Source organism: Gymnogyps californianus, chromosome 1 (genome assembly GCF_018139145.2).
Source record: "Gymnogyps californianus isolate 813 chromosome 1, ASM1813914v2, whole genome shotgun sequence".
NCBI classification, from domain to species: domain Eukaryota; kingdom Metazoa; phylum Chordata; class Aves; order Accipitriformes; family Cathartidae; genus Gymnogyps; species Gymnogyps californianus.
This window is the reverse complement of record NC_059471.1, coordinates 198,179,004-198,199,145: the sequence shown is the minus strand read 5'-3', so window position 1 is coordinate 198,199,145 and position 20,142 is coordinate 198,179,004. Positions and strand designations below refer to the sequence as shown.

General features: G+C 40.4%; 1 protein-coding gene across 1 annotated transcript; it reads left to right on the top strand.

The window, feature by feature from the left end:
• The first annotated feature begins 407 nt into the window (after positions 1 to 407).
• Positions 408 to 13,310, top strand: CRELD2 (cysteine rich with EGF like domains 2). The gene is made up of 10 exons (XM_050899951.1): positions 408 to 570; positions 1,786 to 1,868; positions 2,755 to 2,865; positions 5,233 to 5,324; positions 6,386 to 6,562; positions 7,843 to 7,941; positions 9,597 to 9,674; positions 10,472 to 10,567; positions 11,428 to 11,568; positions 13,096 to 13,310. Exons 1-10 carry the CDS (start codon positions 418 to 420, stop codon positions 13,152 to 13,154), a joined length of 1,089 nt encoding a protein of 362 aa, XP_050755908.1. The 5' UTR covers positions 408 to 417; the 3' UTR covers positions 13,155 to 13,310.
• The last annotated feature ends 6,832 nt before the right edge of the window (positions 13,311 to 20,142 follow it).

The window sequence follows — 20,142 nt, the reverse complement described above, 5'->3', positions numbered from 1 at the left end:
GGCGGATGGATCTGAAGCCCCTACGGAGCTCGTGCCTGCCCGTTCTCATGATGGCGGTGGCGGCGGCGCGCGAGGCCGATGGGCATTGCTTCCTCGGACAGCTCGCTACCACGCCCCCCGCTCAGCTCTCTGCGCACGCGGGGGGCTCCAATTGGTCCGGAGCGTGGCGGGCGCTGATTGGACCACGTTCCTCCGCTCCCCTGCCTCCACCAACGAGCGCCTGCGGCCGGAGCGTGCGTGGGGCTGACGCGGAAATCTGAATGGAGCTCGCGGGCCGGTTGCTGCTAGGGCTGGGGGCGGGGCGGGGCGAGCGCGCTGCGCGCGACCGGCGCCGCCGTCGCCGTCGCTGAGGCGGGCTCGGTGCCGCGGCTGGGGCGGCCCCGGCTCCGTCTGCCCGGGGCTCCCCGCGCCCTCGCCATGGGGCCCGGCCCCGCGTCTCGCCCGGGCCAGGCGCCGCTGGCCGTGGCGCTCTGCGCCGCCCTGTTGATGCTGCCGCCCGCCCTCGGCGCTGGCGAGCGGCGGCGCCTGGTGTGCTCCACCTGCCGGGGCATCGTGGACAGGTTCAACCAGGTGGGCGGCGGGGCTGAGGGGCCGCGGGAAGGAAGGCCGGCGGCGGCGGGCGGCCTCGCTGTGGGGCAGGGGGCGGCAGGCGGGGGCTCCCCGGCGAGGAGCCGGCCGCGGGGTCCTGCCGGGTAGCCTGAGGCGCGGTGGCAGCGGCGCAGGCCGCGCCGCGACTGCCGCTCTGAGGGGCAGCCGCCGCTCTCCGGGCCGGTCAGCGACAGCGGGTGCGGAGGAGTGCCGGGCCCGCCAGAAAGCCGGCGGCACCGCCCGGCGCGGTGCGGCTGTGCGGCCCCGGGGCTGCCCGGCTCCCCGCCCCGCAGCTTCTGAAGCCCCTCGTCCGAACTCCGGGAGCGCTTCCGCCGGGCGCTCCGTTACTGACAGCGGCTAGTCAAGCTGGTACACGGCAGCAGTTTGCTCCCGGCTTCGGTAACAGCTGTAGTCCTTAGGTCGGTAGGTTACGAAGCTCCTCGAGCTTTGCTCTCAAAGATATTTTGGTGCTTTAGTTCAAAAGGACTGGCTGTGCTGGCTGTAGCATGCCCGGTTCCGTGAGGAGTGCTGATGGAAAACACCATCCCCTAAAATTCTGTGTCTGTTGCTACTTGCAACAGTCCTACATTGTGGCACAGTAAATTCAACGTAGGCAGCGAGGAACTGCTTCGGCTTGTGACAGATACTTAATGCTCTTTGTACATATATTCACTGTTGTAGGCTTGGTAGATCACTTTAACTGCAGAGATTTTTTGCAAGATATGATTTAATAGGCATTGGCTTGACTTGGGGAAGCTGTGCTGATCGCGATGAATTATCCTGTTGTATGGTTGTGTGTTTAAGTTACAACATGGTGGAGATTGGGCCAAGTACTATCAAAACTGAATGAAACAGAGGTCCTGTTCAATTGGTTAATAAAATTCCTAAGAACTTAAAGGAGAAGGGTATAAAGTTTCATACATGTATGTTTTTGATGTAAATGAAGACTGTTACAAGGCCTTGTTTATGCATTATGAAAATTTAGTCATGTCATGCTATAACCTATGTTCTCTCACTTTTCATGTTGTCACTAGCTGTTTCTTCCACTTAGCAATTTGATCAGCAGCTTCAGAGCTTTACTGAAGTTTCTGCATGGCACTTTTCACAATTTTCATATAAACATTTACTATTGCCCTTAATTTTTGTTAGAAACAAACCCTATGTAACTTACATTCTTTTGGTACTTTTCATTTGTAGGGATTAGCAGATACGGCTAAAAAGAACTTTGGTGGTGGAAACACTGCTTGGGAAGAGAAGACGCTGTCAAAGTATGAGTCCAGGTAGGCTGTCTCAGTACTTCTCATTTGGCTACGTTTCACGTCTGCTGTGTGTAACTTCACCGTACCGGTGTTTGTCTGGAACTTAAATATTGAATGCTGCAGCTGAAGTTTCACATGTCCAAGCCTTAAATTCTTATTGATTAAAATGTAACATTACATTGGAAAGTAAAAATTACAGTAAAGACTGTAACACCTTATTAATGCCTTTATTTGTCTTGTTTCTGAAAACAACAACAGTTAATACCGTCATTGGTCATAGTAGTTTTTTTCTATTTACCTATTAAAGTCCTAAAATAATGACCTTAAATAATGGTCAATAGTTAATTGATAGTCTCCTAGACTCCCTAGAGTCGTCACTATTTCAGTGCCAAACAGAAAACTAGAAGAGGTGCCAATTACTGTACTCTTTTGTATATATGTTTGATTACTGAGCAAAGTGATCGGGTATCTTTTTTCCAAACTTCAAATTAACTTTTTAATATTAGTTGGAGCATTGAGATGTAAGGGTGGGATTTCTGAACCTCAGTTACTGTGAGCTTTGTGGGCTTGTATCAACTATTAACAATACATGAAATTTATTGTTGAACTTAGGAGAAAAATGCTGCACTCAAAATTTGCTGGGAAGCTAAAAATCTATCCAACCTACAACCTGCACACATAATAAATGCAAGCAAGCCAAAGTGGTTCTTGTGGTCATCCTTCTAATTTTTTTGGTTGAAGTAATGTTCATTAGTTCTTTATTCTGATATTTGCTTTGTTTTGGAGCTAATTCAGACCACACCATAAACTGATAAAGTATTCTGGACTGAATTCTAGCTTCTCTGTCATGTCTTGAGTGGTGTCAAATGTTTAAATTAAACTTACGATTTTTCTTCTCTGCTTGTAGCGAAATTCGTCTTGTAGAGATCATAGAGAATCTGTGCGACAGTAGTAACTTTGAATGTAACAACATGGTAGAAGAGCATGAAGAACATATAGAGAAATGGTGGTTCAAACTGTAAGTATCAAATTTTTTTGTGGAGATCTTTGTGTGGTTAAGTTATCAAAGAGGGTGAACTACTAATGTTAAATCTTGTGCCTGAACAACAGCAGTATGGGTAATTCCTCATCATCCTTCAAGAGTTGCTCTTGGGTACAGCTGGGTTCAGGCTGACTTTTGATAGCACGTGCTGCTGTCCCGTGTTCTTTTTTCATTTCAATTCCAGAAGTGTTGCAGCAAAACATCCAGTCTGGCTTCTCATATACTGTCTACTTAGTTACCAGTGGGGTGTTGAGGCAAACTAATATTGGAAAACTTTGAGGTTTATTACCTTTTTTGTTTTCCTTTGTCATAAAACTGCAAGGGACTCTTTCGTTCTTGTGGGGTTTCTGTTTATTTGCTTTTTTTTCCTGAAACATTATTTTGTTCTCCTGGCAATCAAAAAATAGTTGATACTAATAAATCTAGAAGTTGAATCTCTTGAGGATGGTAGTGTAGCAGCTGACTTTTCTATCTGCCTTCTAAGCTAGCCTGTGATTTCTGTTATAACTAAACTTTTCATATGCCATTATAAAATACAGTTAGTGCAAGGATGGCACTGTAGCATTTAAATCTCTTACGATCTTTTTTTAAATTCCAAATCATGTTTGTTCTAAGTATTTTTTTACTACTTTAGACTGTCAGCACTCCCAATCAGCTAGAATTCAATAGGGTGAACCGCCATTATAACGTTTGATAACTGGATAAGGATTTTTGATAATTAAGTTTGCTCTTACTGACTGCTTTATTGCTTTATCCTTTTACCTAACTATACAGGATTGTGTATACATTAACATGCCAATTGAAGGGAACAAAATAGAATATTTTGGTTGGAAGGGACCTACAATGATCGTCTAGTCCAACTGCATGACCACTTCAGAGCTGACCAAAAGTTAAAGCATCTTATTAAGGGCATTGTCCAAACACCTCTTAAACACTGACAGGCTTGGAGCATCAACCACTTCTCTAGGAAGCCTTTTCGAGTGTTTGACCACCCTCTTAGTAAAGAAATGCTTCCTAATGTCCAGTCTAAACCTCCCCTGGCACAGCTTTGAACCATTACCACACATCCTGTCGCTGGATACCAGGGAGAAGACATCAGCCCCTGCCTCTCCACTTCCCCTCCTCAGGAAGCTGTAGGGAGCAATGAGGTCGCCCCCCAGCCTCCTTCTCTCCAAACTAGACAAACCCAAAGTCCTTAGCCACTCCTCATAGGACATGCCTTCCAGAAGGGTGAGCTATGCAACCCAGAATCTTAAATTTGTCTTAAATTTGCAGAACTGAAAGAAATGGGTCTTAAACTAGAGAATTTGACAAAGTAGACTTCCTAAAATAACAAAACCATTCATAAAATACATTGGTTTTTGTATTTAATAGACCTTTTGAGTGCAATTGATTAACTTTGCCTTCTGTCCTTTAACCTGTAATATCCAAATGTCATTCAGTTTCTGCGGTAGTTTCCAAAGACAGTTTCTTTGTCCGTGAATACCTTAGATCTTTTTTCACAAGTTGTTACGTTATGCGTGGTACTCAGTAAATTTACTTTTCAGGGCGTGAGCCTTGGAGTCAATATGATCAGACATAATAGTTTAGAAAGAGAGGCTGTACATGCCTCAGGAGTTGCTGAAGATTTCTGTCAGGCTACAGAATATCTAAGCCCTCAGCATCAGCGCGATACCAAGATCTGTGAATTGTCATTCAGAAGTGTGGTAGTCCTCATGCTTGCTTGCAAAATAATATCGAGCAATTTCATTGTTAATTGGGGGTGTATGCTAGAGTAGCACATAACTAACTTCTTAATATTAAAAAAAATCCTTCTAAAATAATACTTGATTCATGCTAAAAAAGAGGAGAAATTTTAACGGGCACCCTATCATCACATTGGCAGTAATTTGAGCACATGTTAGTATCTGTCCTGGCTTATTTTCTGCATAGCTGTGATAAAGACACAGCAGTTATCTTTAAGAGGAGGACATAAATAAGACTGTCTAAACTATATATAAACCTTCCCTAAAAATAAGATGTTAAAAAAAGGTGCGTATGTATCAAGATGAATTGATTTTATTGGTTGCTCATATTTCACATTTTTCATAAATATAATCTATAAAATTTGAGTGGAGTCTGTTAATAGCATTGTAGTTTAAAAGGTAAATTCATCTCAAGTTGAAGGACGACTTCTAGAAATTGGTTCCTGAAATAAGATCATCTTCAGAACAGAAAAAATAGGTTTCTAATCTGTCACATGCAATAGATTTCTCTACTGCATTGTGCAGGTTCAGTTGTGCGAGTTGGCTTTTAAAGAATCTTCGTTCTTTTCATTGATAAATGAATATCTTTCATATACAGAAAGAAGAAGTATCCTGATTTGTTTAAGTGGTTTTGCATAGAAACAATAGAAGTTTGCTGCCCTGCTGGAACTTATGGACCAGATTGCCTTGGTAACTTTTCTTTTGAAAAATACAGTAGCAGATATGTTCTTTTTCCCTGTTTGTTTCAGTTTTTTGTACCATGGACAAATACATGAAGTATGGTATTTTGCGTGAGACACCAGCTGCTGTGTAGTATGTACCTGCCTGCTGCCTGATAGTTAGGTAGCTGCCTTGTGAGCATCCTGCCTGAAGAAAAGTCTTCGGGCATGAAGTGATGTACAAAGCTATCAAGGGTATTTACATGTGCAGAATCCATCTGATCTGATGCTCACATCCATGCCTGACCCATGCTTAAAGGCTCTCTGTGACATCAAGTCTGTTGTTTAGGTGGCCTTTCAGAAGCTATGTAGACAACAGTCCTTGACCAGTTTCAAAAGTAAAACGGCCAAAACACTGTTGGGGATTAAATAAAGAAATTCACAACTGAGGATTAGTTAAAAAGGCAATGGGAGAAATTGGATAAAAGTAGATGGGAGACAATTGGGTGAAAGTAAGGTCTTTGATGCAAAAGTGATAAAGGAGGTATTTTGGCCCCTGAAATTTGTAAAATTTATAAATCTCTAAAACCTTGCACCTTGTTAGAGATCAGCTTTGGCCTCGTATATTGTTAAAAATTAAGTGCCAATTCCCAATATTGATCTAAATGATTGTTAGTAGGTTTTTCCAACTGCAGCATGAGCACTCTCAGAAATCCAGAATAAATAAAGATACCAACTTTAGCCAGGAAGCTAGGAAAATAGATAAAATTCTAAGCCTAAATTCTTTACCCTAAATTAAATTTATAACTGAACTTCCCTGGAGATTGTTTTGAGTTCGTCTTATACTTGAATATATTACTGAGCATTCCTTGTTGCAAGCCTTTTGGTTGCTCTCAAGGGAAAAAAGATTTTGAAAATTATATTCTGGTTTAGTGTGACTATTGGTGATTTTTTTTGCTTGGTTTTGTTTGTTTGTTTGTTTTTACATTTATTGTCTATGAAGAGAGAGGGGCTTCAGGTGCTTGTGACTGAGAATAGGAAGTTGTTATTTCCTTTAACATCTGATTTAAGAGTATTTTTGATGCTTTTTAGCTTGTCATGGTGGATCGGAAAGACCTTGCCATGGAAATGGCCACTGTGATGGTGACGGTACCCGAGGTGGAGATGGCTCATGTAGCTGTAACAAGGAGTATACAGGAGATTTTTGTCTAGACTGTTCCAATGGTTACTTCAGTACCTTGAGAAATGAGACGCATTCTATTTGTACAGGTAACAAAGTCTTTGACACATGCTTAGATCTTTGTTTTCCTTCTTCAGTTTTTGTAAACAAAGCTAGAAACAATTTAAACTGACAAAAGTAAAAACAAAAAATAGTTACGGTTTGGTCACTCAGCTTTAACCATAAGTGACGTGTCAGTCAGTTTGGTGGAATTCTGAGGTTTTGCTAAGTCATCCTTCCAGACTGCCCTTGATTTTTTTTTTTTTTTTTTTAATCCCCCCCACCCCCCGCTTTCAATTAAGAAGCAGAATTCATCTATGTCATGAGGGAGGCGGGAGGGAAGAGCAAGCTTTGCCCCCTCCCTCCCCGCAAGTACTGTACGAAAATACTGAGCTGAAATTGCTGCATAGTGGACTACTTCGAAAACTAGGTTTTCCTCATGTCTCAGTTAAGCTTAACTGGAGTAAATGGGCATGGAAACAGCTGATCTGTACTGTAGACTACATAGATTCCAGTTAAGTATGTCTAAGCTTAATTTTGAAACAAAGTCAGGTTGTAGGAATAAACTTTTTCAGTTGGCCACACTTTCATCTGTTTTTACATCTTGAATGAGATTCTGCAGCAAATAAATCCTGACCGTAGGGTCTAATACTGTTTTTCAGTATGATTTATGTTGATTTTTATCTGGCTGTGTAGTAATTCTTCTGTATGATTTGTTTTACATTACAATATATAACATGCGTATGTTTTATATTGCTTGTTATATATACATGTAATATATGTATAAAATATATATAATATGCATATACAACTGGATTTCTAGTATGTTTCCTTGTGTAGTTCTTCAGACTAGTATCACTTCACACATTGCTCTCATAGCTAGTTGCAAATGAAGTAATCTGAGGATTCGTTAGGTAGGAGTGCTGAGTCTAGTGTTTAAACTGTTGTCCCAACTCTGAGTGGCCGAGCAAAGTTTAAATTCTTGATCTCCTCTTCCCAAATGTTTTGGAAATTGGACCTGCCACTTCTGGTCACTAGAATTTCATGGCACTGTTTTAAGTGGTGTAGATGACTGTAATTGCCAGGTTTGGCTTCCTGTTTTTTGGGGGGTTGGGGTTTGTTTTTTTTTTTTTTTGTGGGATAGAGCTGCATTTTTGTAAATGATATCTCCATAAAGTCAAGACTTAATCTTGTGAATGGGAGGGTCAAGCTACTAAAATATGATAGCTTCCAGTGAATCCTAAATAAGGTTTTCTTTGAGAATTTGTGTGCCCAAACTTGTCTTGGAATCTCTCAACAAAGCTCAGATTGTAGTTTTCTCTTATCTCAGCCTGCCACACTGCCTGTAAAACTTGTACTGGTTCAAGTAACAAGGACTGCCAAGACTGTAAAGAAGGCTGGATTAAAAATGAAGAAGCAGCTTGTGTGGGTGAGTAATGCTTGGTAGACTTCAAACAGGTTTTGTAGCAATGTTGGCTAGTGAGATCAGATGACATTGCATCGAGTTTTATTGTATTTTGTGGAAGTGTTCTGTCAGTTTAGATTTCTATAGTTTGTAGTCTCTCTCTTCCTAACTTGTTTCATGTTGCAGGAAGGCAGTATTTCCTCCCCACTGATCGCCTGGTAATTATGGTTGTCTTTATCAAACTGTTCACTGTGTATCTTTTTAGTTTAGTGGAATACAGATAGCAGCAAGTGGGGTGTTCCTTTTAAGACATGTTTTTTGTGTTTACTTGAATGTCAAACAGTGCCCTGCTCTTGATTTAAACTATTTTGTCAACTGCTGGAAGATCCCTGTCAGCTTATCTACATATTTTGTAGTAATTGCACAACTGTCTTCACATTACTGTATGTTTATAAATGCTCAATCTTAATGGAGTTCAAACGTTTCACTAAAAGCCAAGCATACTAACTTTTCCTCTTATTGGAGAGAAATACCAGGAGACATCAAGCTCAGTGCTTCCACTAATCTCTTACCTATTTCAAGCTTAGCATTTCTCTTGGTTTAAGAGGAGATACATATGAAAAACTTAAGGAAAACCCCAAATACTAAAAATACTCCTAATGCAGGAATGCACTAGGGGGAGAGTAACACATTCTATTTAACTGGTTGAATTTGACCCGTTAAAGACCCTTAGCATAATGTCTGGAAACAGTGTCTTAGAAATTATGTGAACACTGCTTCTTTTTAAAAGTGCTAATGAGAAGTGGGATTTGAATTACAGCTCCTGGGATACCTGCTTAGGCAACTGTTGAACGCTCCAAGAGCATTTTTAAGATGGTCCGGTATTGTCTTCTGTACAGCTGTTTTTTTCCAAATAATCATTGCAACTGATCAAGTATAAATTGAGTAATCAGTAGGAATGATGTCTGCAGCAACAGGATGAGATAGACAGCAAAGGGACTGAAATGGCCTTTCTCTGTCCGAATTTTTTAGTTGTGAGTACTGTTGTGCCCTTTCCTTGAAATAACAAGACTAGCATGTTTTAACTTCCCAGGTAGAACTGGTTTTCAGCTTGACTGGTCTTAACCATAACTTGGCTTTCTCCAATGTGCTTTGTGTAGAAAACTAAGCAGTGTATGTGTGTGCGTTTGTGTAATTTTTTAATACTTTAAAAAGTTCCATAGCTTAGTAATATAGGAGTAGAGCAATCAACAGTATTCCAGAAGAGTATTCTCTCTGCTTATTTTTATGCTATTTGCATAAAAAGCATAAATGCATGCAAAACACTGATTTGAAAATGACAAGGATGACAGGTGTTCTGGAAGTTTTAATTTGAGCTCTTGAATTTCTGATACATCTGTTATTGTCATCATAAAGCATCTTCTGACGATCAGTTTTGATTTGTTAATATAAGTTTAAGCTGAACAAAACAGTATATGTTACCATGTTACTTTTATGTCTAACATGTTGCATATTGGATCCTGAACTAATTGTAACAATTACTCTCAATGCAGTCAGTTTAAGCTTATAGCTTCTGTGGGGCAGTTCTTACAAGATTTCAAAGCATAGCATTTGAGTATTAATCTGGCTAATTAATCATGACTACTATTTTAGGTAACTTGTCACTTTTTATCTTTCAGACTTAGATGAGTGTGCTGCTTCTCCTTGCAAAGATCACCAGTATTGTTTGAACACAGATGGATCTTTCTCATGCAAAGGTTTCTTTTTAATCTGCTATCGTACTTTATCATCTAGAATCCTAATCTAATGCTAGAGATAATGCTAGAAAGGACGTGATACTAGGCATTTAGTACTGTGTGGTCCGGTCCTGACTGGGCATGGGGAGCATGAGGCTTTAGACCCATCATATGAGGAAAGCAAGAGATTTCTGGTTATTTCTACTCTGCTCTTGTGAGACCCCACCTGGAGTACTGTGTTCAACTCTGGGGCCTCCAGCATAAGAAAGACATGGACCTGCTCGAGTGGGTCCAGAGGAGGACCATGAAGATGATCAGAGGGCTGGAGAACCTCCCCTATGAGGACAGGCTGAGAGAGTTAAGATTGTTTAACCTAGAGAAGAGAAGGCTCTGGGGAGACCTTATAGCAGCCTTGCAGTACCGAAAGGGGGCCTACAGGAGAGATGGGGAGGGACTCTTTAGGAAGAGGGGTAACAGTTTTAAACTGAAAGAGGGTAGATTTAGATTAGATGTAAGGAAGAAGTTCTTCACTGTGAGGGTGGTGAGGCACTGGGATAGGTTGCCCAGAGAGGTTGTGGATGCCCCATCCCTGGAAGTGTTCAAGGCCAGGCTGGATGGGGCTTTGAGCAACCTGATGTAGTGGGAAGTGTCCCTGGTTGTGGCAGGGGGGTTGGAACTAGATGATCATTAAGATCCCTTCCAACCCAAACCCTTCTATGATTCTGTGATTTCCTGTGTGGGTAAGCTGACTGACTATAAGGGTGGTACTTAAAAATTCATATATCTGAGGTTTAATGCTTAAAATATTTTATCTTTAGCATGTGATGCTAGCTGCATAGGTTGCACAGGCGAAGGTTCTGACAAGTGTAAGACCTGCGCATCTGGATACATGAAGGAAGATGAAAAGTGTACAGGTTGGTGGATTTAGCAGTACATGGTAGAACACCAGTTAGCTCACTCTTGGTTAGCTACACTGAGGAGCTGTTAAGCACATTCACATTTATCTGCTTCAGTTTTCAAGCCTATCAAAATGAACCCAGTCATTCTGGTATTAACAGCAAAGACTTTCTTTATAACCTCCTTTATATTCTTGAGCTAATATGCGTGACAAGGCTTAAAGGTGAAACACTCCTACAAAAGGAACAAAGTATTTTATAGCAGGTTCAGGAAACAAATACATGAGTCTCTGGTCAGTTATCTACCACTTCATTAGAAGTGTGCATCCATATTCATTTTGTAACAGAAAGGCAGGAATGAATTGTGGATTCTGTTGTCTTTCTGTTAATCCATTGATGTCCAAGTTCAAATGATACTAATTCATAGTGAACTATAACATGTGAAATGATAGTAAAAAGAGTGAAATTAGAGTTTCTCTGTGGGCAATAGTAAAGGTACACACAATCTTAAGTAGCTGTTAACTATGATGATGTAGTATTTACAGGCTCCCTTCCCTTTAGTTGTACTTTGGCATCAATAGAAAAAGACTATGGGAAATCTGCGGTAGGTTAAGACGAGTGCCGTTGCTGAATTCATTTCCCCACATAGGGGCCTGCAAAATAAAAAAGAGAGTACTATCTGAATGAATTTGAAACACAGTCTAAATCATGAAGAATTGTAACAGATGATTTTAACAGAAGTTAAATCTGTTGCAGCAGCATTCTGCTTCTCAGTGTTTTTCATATTTCAATAGAATTTTGTTTATATGACTGAGCACAAGTAAGTTTTATAACAAAATAACAGCAGTGGACTCTTTCTGTCCCTATCCTATCTCTAGATATAGATGAGTGTAACCTTCCTGAAAAGGTCTGCGTGAAAGAGAATCAAGACTGTGTTAATACTTCAGGTAGTTACAAGTGTGTATGTTCAGAAGGGTTTGAAGATAAGGATGGAACATGTGTTCAAATTCTAAAACCAGGCAAGTGGCTTTTCAATGACAGATTTTTTTTTAAATATGCTATATCGATAACTTGGAGCTGTATTTCTGTCTAAGGGTCTAGTTGCTAGTAAGCTCTTCTGTATAATGTCTCATCTTCCTACAGCTGTGATCTGTGTCAAGTAGTTTGTGGTGTAGGCCACATTCTGGCATGCATGTTTTCTTGCTTAAAGACAGTGGATTTTTTTAAACGTCCTGTTCTTGTGTTGATATTTTTTTGCTTAACTCAAGCTTGTGTTTGTAAGTCACATAAGTGTCTGGCTCCATTACATAAAGTGAACTAGCAAATTACTGCTATCATAAAAAGGAGGTCTTCCTCCTCCCCACTTTTTTTCCTTTATCATTAATGATAATGACTTAAGAGTTTATCTGATCGCGTGCAAGCTGCTTCAACTCACTGAAATCTCAGAAAATTAAGCAGAATTCTTTTTGCTGGATGAGTGAGCTGAATTTGTTTATTTTGTGATCACAAAAGTGCCAGAGCTGGTCTGAAGGTGAATATGCAGAAGACACCCATCTTTCAGTAGTAGGGAACTGTTTAGCTTGAGTTAAACTATACCTTCAGTCAAGAAATTCAAGTGTAATTTGCTCTAGGATGTATGACACATTATGAACAGAATTACGTTCATTAGTGTTTCATTACTCCGTCTAGGCTGCTTTTACGATTCCAAAGTGAAAGACAGAATTATTTTGCAATAAAGGTTGTAGGAGAATAGATGAGAGACACTCAATTTCATACCTTTATTTTATTTCTACTTCTTAGCTTGTTTGGGGATTTTTTGTTCCCTTCCCCCACCCCGCCCAAGACTGCTTTTTCATCTTGTACTACTAAGTTGTAAAGATCTATGTAGTACTGCTACTCAAGGCCGTTCAGTTCAGACCTTATACTCTCAGTACTCACTGTTATTAGTCCTTTAAAATCAGTTATGCACTTTTCTGGTGCAGATACTCAGGATATCAGGTTTTTTAATGTGGCCTGACATTTTATGAGAATAAAAGCAAAATGAAAAGTTGACAAATTGGCGTAGCTTTTTTCTTAGATTAATGCTTTTACCAATATCATAAAATTGCTCTGCTTTTTTAAAGGCCGTTTTAACATCTGAACCAAGTAGTTTGCACTATAGAAAGTAATTCTGAGTAACGCTTGCTTTTTGTTTTCAAATACCAGAATTTGTTCTGACAGGTTGTGTGGAAAGGAGTAAGTTCACTGTGAATAGCTGAAAACAAAAGCTTAGAACAGAAATAGCTGTGCTGCTTTTTTCTTCCGCTAGCAATGTCATACCAGTTTATTTGAAATGTTTTGTTTGCATCTAGTAAAAAAAAAAAAAAATATATATAAGCTTAGACTAGGAGGATGGTGCAAGTAGCCCTTCTAGATGGTTTTATTGCTTCTCTAGTTTTGATACATATGTTGATTTGGGTTTTTCTTTAAAAAATTCCTAATGTCAAAAATTATATGGTATAATTAATAATACATTTGTATTCTAATTATGATACTTAATTTCACAGGCGAGGAAGTAGAGAGTGAAACAACTGAGCCTTCACCTGCTGGACATGATGACTTATGATCTGCATTCAGAACCAAAAGACATTCCTATCTAAAGTTTTAAATTATTGGACTAAGCCTCTGCTAGCTGACATACTGTGGAAATGGTATTAAATATGCAGGTTGCCATTAAGATTTTTTTTTTTGAATGGTGATAAACTATTTGAATGGTGATAAATTTCTTTATTCTTAAATGCCACTTTTTATATAGTTCTTCAAGAACAACACTCTAGATGGGTTAGTATAAAATTTGAATTAACATTGTACCCAGCGATCATAAACGATTTGCAGGTTTCTCATTCTAGTGCCTGCTGAAAACTATCATCATTTGGAAGGACTTAGTTGCACTTCAAGAATAATTTAGACTGAAGTTTGGTGTTTCTTGACATGAGAAATATTTCTGTAACTGAAATACAGCTTTTAGAAATTGTCAAAGGGAATCTCTTTAGGGGGGAAGCACTGTTCCCTTAAACAAAGTAGAATGCCTAATACTGCATTCAATAAAAGTTTATTTTGTTGGAATGTGCCTTAAAAATTTTTAAGATGTTAATACCTTGCTGTGGTGTCATGTCTATTTTTCATTTAGGCAGTGAAAAAAAAGGAAAAAAAAAAAAAACCACCAAAACCAAACAAAAACCCAGAACCTTGTAGGCACTGTATTTCAGTTCAGCACTGAATTCCAGCACTCAGTTGTGCTGGAATGTATATGGGGGGTGGGGTGTGTGGAAAAACCAAACAAAAAACCAGCAAAAGATCCACACACACACTTCCCTCTAAAGGAAGAATTAAACTTAAACAGCTTTCCACAGGTAGGTAGACAAGTCTTTCTTCCCGATACTTGTATTAAGTATGTAAACTGATCTATACAGTGATGAAAAGTAAGTTTGGCTAACACCTGCGCTCAGTGGCTCACAGTTGTTATATGAGTGCTCTCTAGAATTGATGAATACATGACTTCCACTACAGCCTGCTGCTGCACGTAATAGCTTCCTGTCTTTTTCAGAGCAAGCATACTACAATCAGTTTATCTTGTCTCTTGTGCCATTTCAGATGGAAAGCTAACAAGCATAGCATAGACACAACTTCCTACGTGTTGTCCCTAAGCTTAAAGGCAAGTATAAGAGCTAAAATTGGTATATTCTGCAGGACCATTACAGCTGTAAATAAGCTAAGGACCATCAAGGTATGGTATTTAAAGCTCTGATGGAAGTGAGTAAAGTTTGGAATACATTGCGGTTGTGGATACAGGGAGCGTAAAGAGGGATTACAGAATACAGCTAAAAAGAGCATAGCTTAGGCTTGGCTATGAAGAAGTTATAAACAGTACCCTGAGGTAAGTGGAAATAAAAAGGGTGTAAATAGGATTGACCTGTTGAGCAGTGAAGGCCAAACACCTTCTGTATACTTCTGAAGACTTCTTTGTTCAGACTAAGTCACAGTTCAGTCTGTGAACCGTGCATGTAGGATTTGTAAGTGCAATAGATATTTATGTGAATATTGTACAAAAAAGGATTCTGTTGGATTCTTATGTTAAAAGCTGTCTAAGCTGATCTTGTGTGCTGTAGTTTAAATACCCAATGGTATTAAAGTATCTGTAACAGTTTTCTTTAAGTTATTTTCCTTCAGCTATTATATCTTGATGTTTCTTAATTTGCCAGTCTGAGAATGAAAACTTTAGTGCTTTCTCAGCTTTAATTGCCAGAGATGGGCCTATATGCCACATGTCTTTCAAGTTGTAGGGTAGGTGTTGTATTTAATAAGTGCTAAGTTTAAAAGGATGAAAAAGTAGGCAGTTTGGGGATCACAGGGAATACAACTCAAGGATCTTCAGGGTTTTTTAGTACAGGTGTAGACAGGTACGGTAATATTAGGCCTTAAGGGTCTTACAGGAGCGTAGCTTATTTTTGTTGCTCAGTCATTGACAGTTAACTCCCAGCTGTTCCAGGTGATGGTCCGAATGGTCCTTGTTAATAGTAAGATGAAATGTCGGTTCTGTTTAGAAACTACCATCAAGCCATACTCAATGGAATTGTGTCTCCAGTACAAACTCTTCTGTTAATGTTTCAAGCCTGAAATAATGCTTCCTCATACGAAGAAGAACTTGCTATTATAAGTTCCCTTCAGGTTATTTGGGGCTCTGGGGGGATACCCGATGAGGTTCTTAACTACATTGTGAAAGCATTTGCTTTCCATTTCCTCCCCCCTCAAGCTCTGGACAAAAAGCCCTAACTGAATTGGTCCTAGTTAAGCTCAACTCTGGGATAAAGTAATGAAAAACAAAAACTTCAAGAATGTTTTTTCTCTGGTGATAGAGAGGAGAAACTCTTCCTAGCCCGACCTGCAAAAGTAGTGAGAGTAGTCTGATATAACCAAACTGTTGTTCGGTTCCAGAGAATAATGTTGTCAGCTTTCCATTACCACAGTAGAACCATCAGAGTGTTGTTCCCTGGGAAACATATGGACGTGGTACCGGGGTATTAGGGATCACTAATCTTTTTCCTCAGTCCTCCCACTCCCCTGCCCCCTGATTATTAGCACCTATTGCTCTGCATTAAATTATTGTGGGTAAACTTGATATATCAGGGGTCCAGAAAGGTGAATTCAAATATTTAGAGCTTTCTCTGAAGGAATATTGATGAAGTTATGTACTTGATAAATATTTAACACTATGCTACTGCCTCATGCCCTCTCAATGCTGAGTTTCTAAAGAGTTAGTCCTCTTGTCTTATTCTGCATCCTCAGTTTACTACTTCAGACTGTAATTACTGCTCTGTTTTAGAGGTTGGAACTAAAAATTGTTTTGACTGAATTTATTCTTTCCCCCCCCCGCCTCGATAGAGTGGGGATCGGACTCTTAGTTGTCTTGGGTTTTGCCCTTCATAATCAGAATGAAGGCGGTGGGGGAGCAGGATTTAAACTGATTAGCAGAAACTGGCAATGAAGGTCAAGTGCTTTGTGTTAACCAAACCAGTCCAGGGTATGAATGCTTTCTACTGTATGTGTTAACAGCTTAGTGCTAAAAAATATTAGCTGTTCCCATTAAATTTTTCATTACATTGTAAGGAGATCTGGTTATATAGTACAAGACTTTGTACTTATGGTTGCCTGGAATTAGAGGTCTCATGTCAAACTATATGAAGATGTTGGTAAATACTTCAGAAGTGATCTGAGATACCCAACAAACAAGATTTGTGCCTTAGTGAAGTGTTGGTTAGGTACTTTTGTCATAAATACCAAGGTGAACCTTGAACTTCTAGACTCACACCTATTATTTTGTAAACTTCATACTGTGTGGTATCAAACTAAAAACGGCATCCCTTTTGCTAGTTTGTCTTGCTACTTCTTTGGGGTTTCTTGACCAAAGACTAAGTGCTTTTTTGCAATGGGAAATACGCTATTCAGTACCATCTAGGCACTTTAAAGGATGAGGTTCTCTGGTATGTTATAGCTGGACTCCACAGAAGGTCCAGGAACACTTTCCAGGAACAAGTAAGCCTACAGACCTGCATGTTCAATTAAAGCTCTAAACAAGGCCAGGAAAGCAGTCTCAAGTATGCAGCATGTGTACCACAATCCTCCTGCAGCGTCTAAACTTAGGGATCAGAGTATGTGCTGAAATGTTTTCATCTGAGGATTGGGACTTAATATTGAATTTATTCTTTGGTGTGGATTCCCAGCATGTCTACCATAGTCACTGAGTTCTCTGCAAAGTATAATACTGTCCATTCATAAATAGGGTAAAAGAAATCTGTTTTGCAGAATAACTTGATGATTTAGGTAATTCAGGAAGTCAGAGGTCACCTGAAAGGGTTCAAATCGCTATCTTCCTTCTCTGGAGAGATGCCAAAGCCCACAGGTTATAGACAAGATCAGGACACAGGTCACTGTAAAATATATGGGATATATTGCACAAACACAACACTGTTTTTCCCTTTATGGTTGGTGAGGACTGAACATGCATTGTCCTAGTATGTATGGGAGAGGTACTCTTCAGTCAGGTAGTTGTCATTGTTAGCCTTTGAACTGACACTGCAAGTCAAAAAAGCACCAAGAGTTGTGAAAATCACCAAATCACATTTTGAGTGTTAAGCTCTCAGCGTACACAGCACTGTGCATATGTTAAGACAGTTCTCCCTGACAAACAGGGTGCACCCTGCCCTTCAAGTTGCTTTCAGACTGTTCTTAATACAGCATGACATTAGGCATACAAATAATTCAAGCTTGCCTTAACAAGTGACTAATTGAAAAGAATGCATGGGGAGGAAAAAAAAAAACCACTTTGAAAAACCCCCAAGCAGTCCTGGATCATATGTAACAATAATATAAAAGACATTTCTCCATAATGGTCCTAGCTGACCTCCTGATACCTCTCCCTTTCTTCCCCTCTGTCTGTCAGTCTGCCATGGGTTATTTTCTGAGATTATATTTTATCTGTTCTGAAAAGAAACTTCTGAGGTTATTCAAAGCAACTGTCTGTGCTTTTTTTTTTCTTCCTTGGATCAAAATGGAATTTTCCTCATCTTTTTCAGCAACTTCACACCATGTCTAACTTTCTGGTTTCAGTTCCAATGTTAATCCAAATATGATCTGCGGAGAGAGCTCAAATATGTTTGAAGGAATCTTGTTTTTTCTCAGATTTCTCTTAGATTTTAATGGATGCTAATGTAGTAGTCTTTCTCTTGCACTCATGTATTAATTTTCTTTCTTACTTAAAGTACCTTTGAAATTGTATTTCTGTTGCATTAGACCTCTTTTTGTAGCCTTTCTGTCTTGATTTTAACTTTTTTTTTTTAAAGATAGTCAAGTTAATACTTCCTCTTACAGGACTGGAATGTTAAAACTTAATTTCTAGTCTACTGATTGTTCTTTGTGGCCACGTGTAAAGTGGTTGAGGTAACAGGCATGTCCTTATTACCGTCTTTGTTGAATGTCTTGGGGGCAAGGGGGAGAGTTGCTGTTAGTCCTATTGAATCTAGACCTCTTAAACCAAGATTCTGGAAGGCAGAGGAATCTCCTGGGATAATCTGCTGGGAGGTAAGAGACTTAGACCTGGATTTATTTCTCCTGCTTTCTGAGAGTGCTCTAACCACTAGGTTAACATCTGGCCACACATCAAAAGAAAAGAGTGAGCTCATACAAGTTTGTGTGTTCTTTGGGGGGGGAGGGGCAGGTTTGGTTTGGGGGTTTTTTTTAGAAAATATCTGTTATCGGTAGACGCAACTTGCTGATCTTGATTCATACACCTAAGTTCTGTAGAAGAAATGAAGTGTCAGACTCATTCATGTCCTGGATGGGGGAGGTTTGAGGGGTGTTTTTGGCTAAGAGTACATATCTAGCTTGCTTAACTTTGGCTATCTAGGATGTAGATGTCAAAGTCTGGCTGAGTTATTTGATAGTTGCCATTAGAACAGATTATACCTGTTGTTGGCACCCTGCTCACACCTAGTAGGTGCTGGGCTCCTAGAGTGGAATCTAGAAGTCCAGATTGCAGAGACTGTGATTACATGAAAGTAGTAGCTGTTTCACTCCACTCCTGGCACAGTGCAATGTCCTGTACCTTGAGCTAAGCTGGTCCTGGCCTGGCCTAGCATCAGCTTGCTTTGCTAGTATGGTATTATGACCATGAGCTGCAGGTCCTGACTACACCAACTCTGGTTGTCCGTTAAAGTTGGACTGTAAGGAAGTTAGTGACCTGTCTTCTAAATGTGCCTGAGACCCAGCTAACTCTTCCACACTTACACTTGCTGCAGCCAGAATGCATTCTGCCACTTGACCAAAACTGAGCTTTGCCACTGCCAAGAATATAAGCCAACTGAATTTTTGAGATGACGAAATCACAGAATGGTTGAGGGTGGAATGTGCCTTCAGAGGTTGTCTAGGCCAACAACCTTACTCAAAGCAGGGTCAGCTAGAGCAGGACCTTGTTGCTCAGGACCATGTTTACTTGGGTTTTGAATATCTCCAGGAATGGAGACTCAACAACCTTGCCTTCTTCACATCCTCGGGAACCTTTTCTGATCAGTATGACTTTTCAAAGATGATCAAGAATGGTTTTGTAATAACATTGGCTAGCCTCCACAGCACTCATGGGTGCATCCTATCAGGCCCCATGGGCTTACTGTCTGTCCAGCTTGTTTAAATATTCCCTAATCTGGTTCTCCTCCAGGTAAGTCTTCCTTGTTCCAGACATTCCCACAGGCCTGGGAATCCTGAAGGCAAATCTTACCAGTAAAGACCAAAGCAAATAAGGCATTGAGTACCTTGGCCTTTTCTGTGCCCTTTGTCACCTCGTCCCCTGCCCACAGCAGTGGGATCATGTTTTCTGTTGTCTTTCATTTGCTGCAGACGTGCCTGTAGCAGCCCTTGATGCTCTTCAAATCCCTTGCCAGTTCTACTCCAGGTGGGCTCTGGCTTTCTTGACCCCATGCCTTCATGCTAAGACAGTGTCTCTGTATTCCTCCTGAGTCGTTTGCCCCTATTTCCACCTCGTGTGTTCCTTTTTACGTCTTGAGTTTAGTCAGGAGCTCCTTGTTCATTTGTGCTGGCTTCCTGCCACCTTGCTTGATTTCCCACGCATCAGGACTGGAGAAGGTGATCACTGAAAATCAACCAGCTCTCCTGGACCCTTCTTCTGTCTAGGACTGTCTGCCTTAGCTTCCCTTCCAAGCAGATCCCTGAACAGGCCAAGGTCTACTCTCCTGACATCAACGGTTATGATCCTGCTATTGTTTCCATGGCACAATGATATTTGGTTACACTAGTTGGTCTGCTGCTGAGGTAAAAATACCGTCTCTCTACTTAATGATGCTTTTTTTGTTGAATTTGACCCTCCTAATTTAGCCTTTGTCAGCAGGGAGACTGTAGGCTCTTTGGGGGTCATCTTTTTGGTTTGCTTTTGTTAAATAGAGTCATGCCCTAATCCTCACCCTTTCCCCAGTTTGCATCATAGCATTTGATAGGTAGGATCCACATCTACCACTGCATCCACTAGTGCACAGACTGCTGGAGTA

Bases quoted from the DNA above. Each gene is read 5' to 3' on its own strand.
- CRELD2 (XM_050899951.1), top strand. From the start codon at position 418: ATGGGGCCCGGCCCCGCGTCTCGCCCGGGCCAGGCGCCGCTGGCCGTG. The intron at 5,325-6,385 runs GTAACTTTTCTT...GATGCTTTTTAG, and splicing joins TTATGGACCAGATTGCCTTG to CTTGTCATGGTGGATCGGAA. The intron at 7,942-9,596 runs GTGAGTAATGCT...TTTATCTTTCAG, and splicing joins TGAAGAAGCAGCTTGTGTGG to ACTTAGATGAGTGTGCTGCT.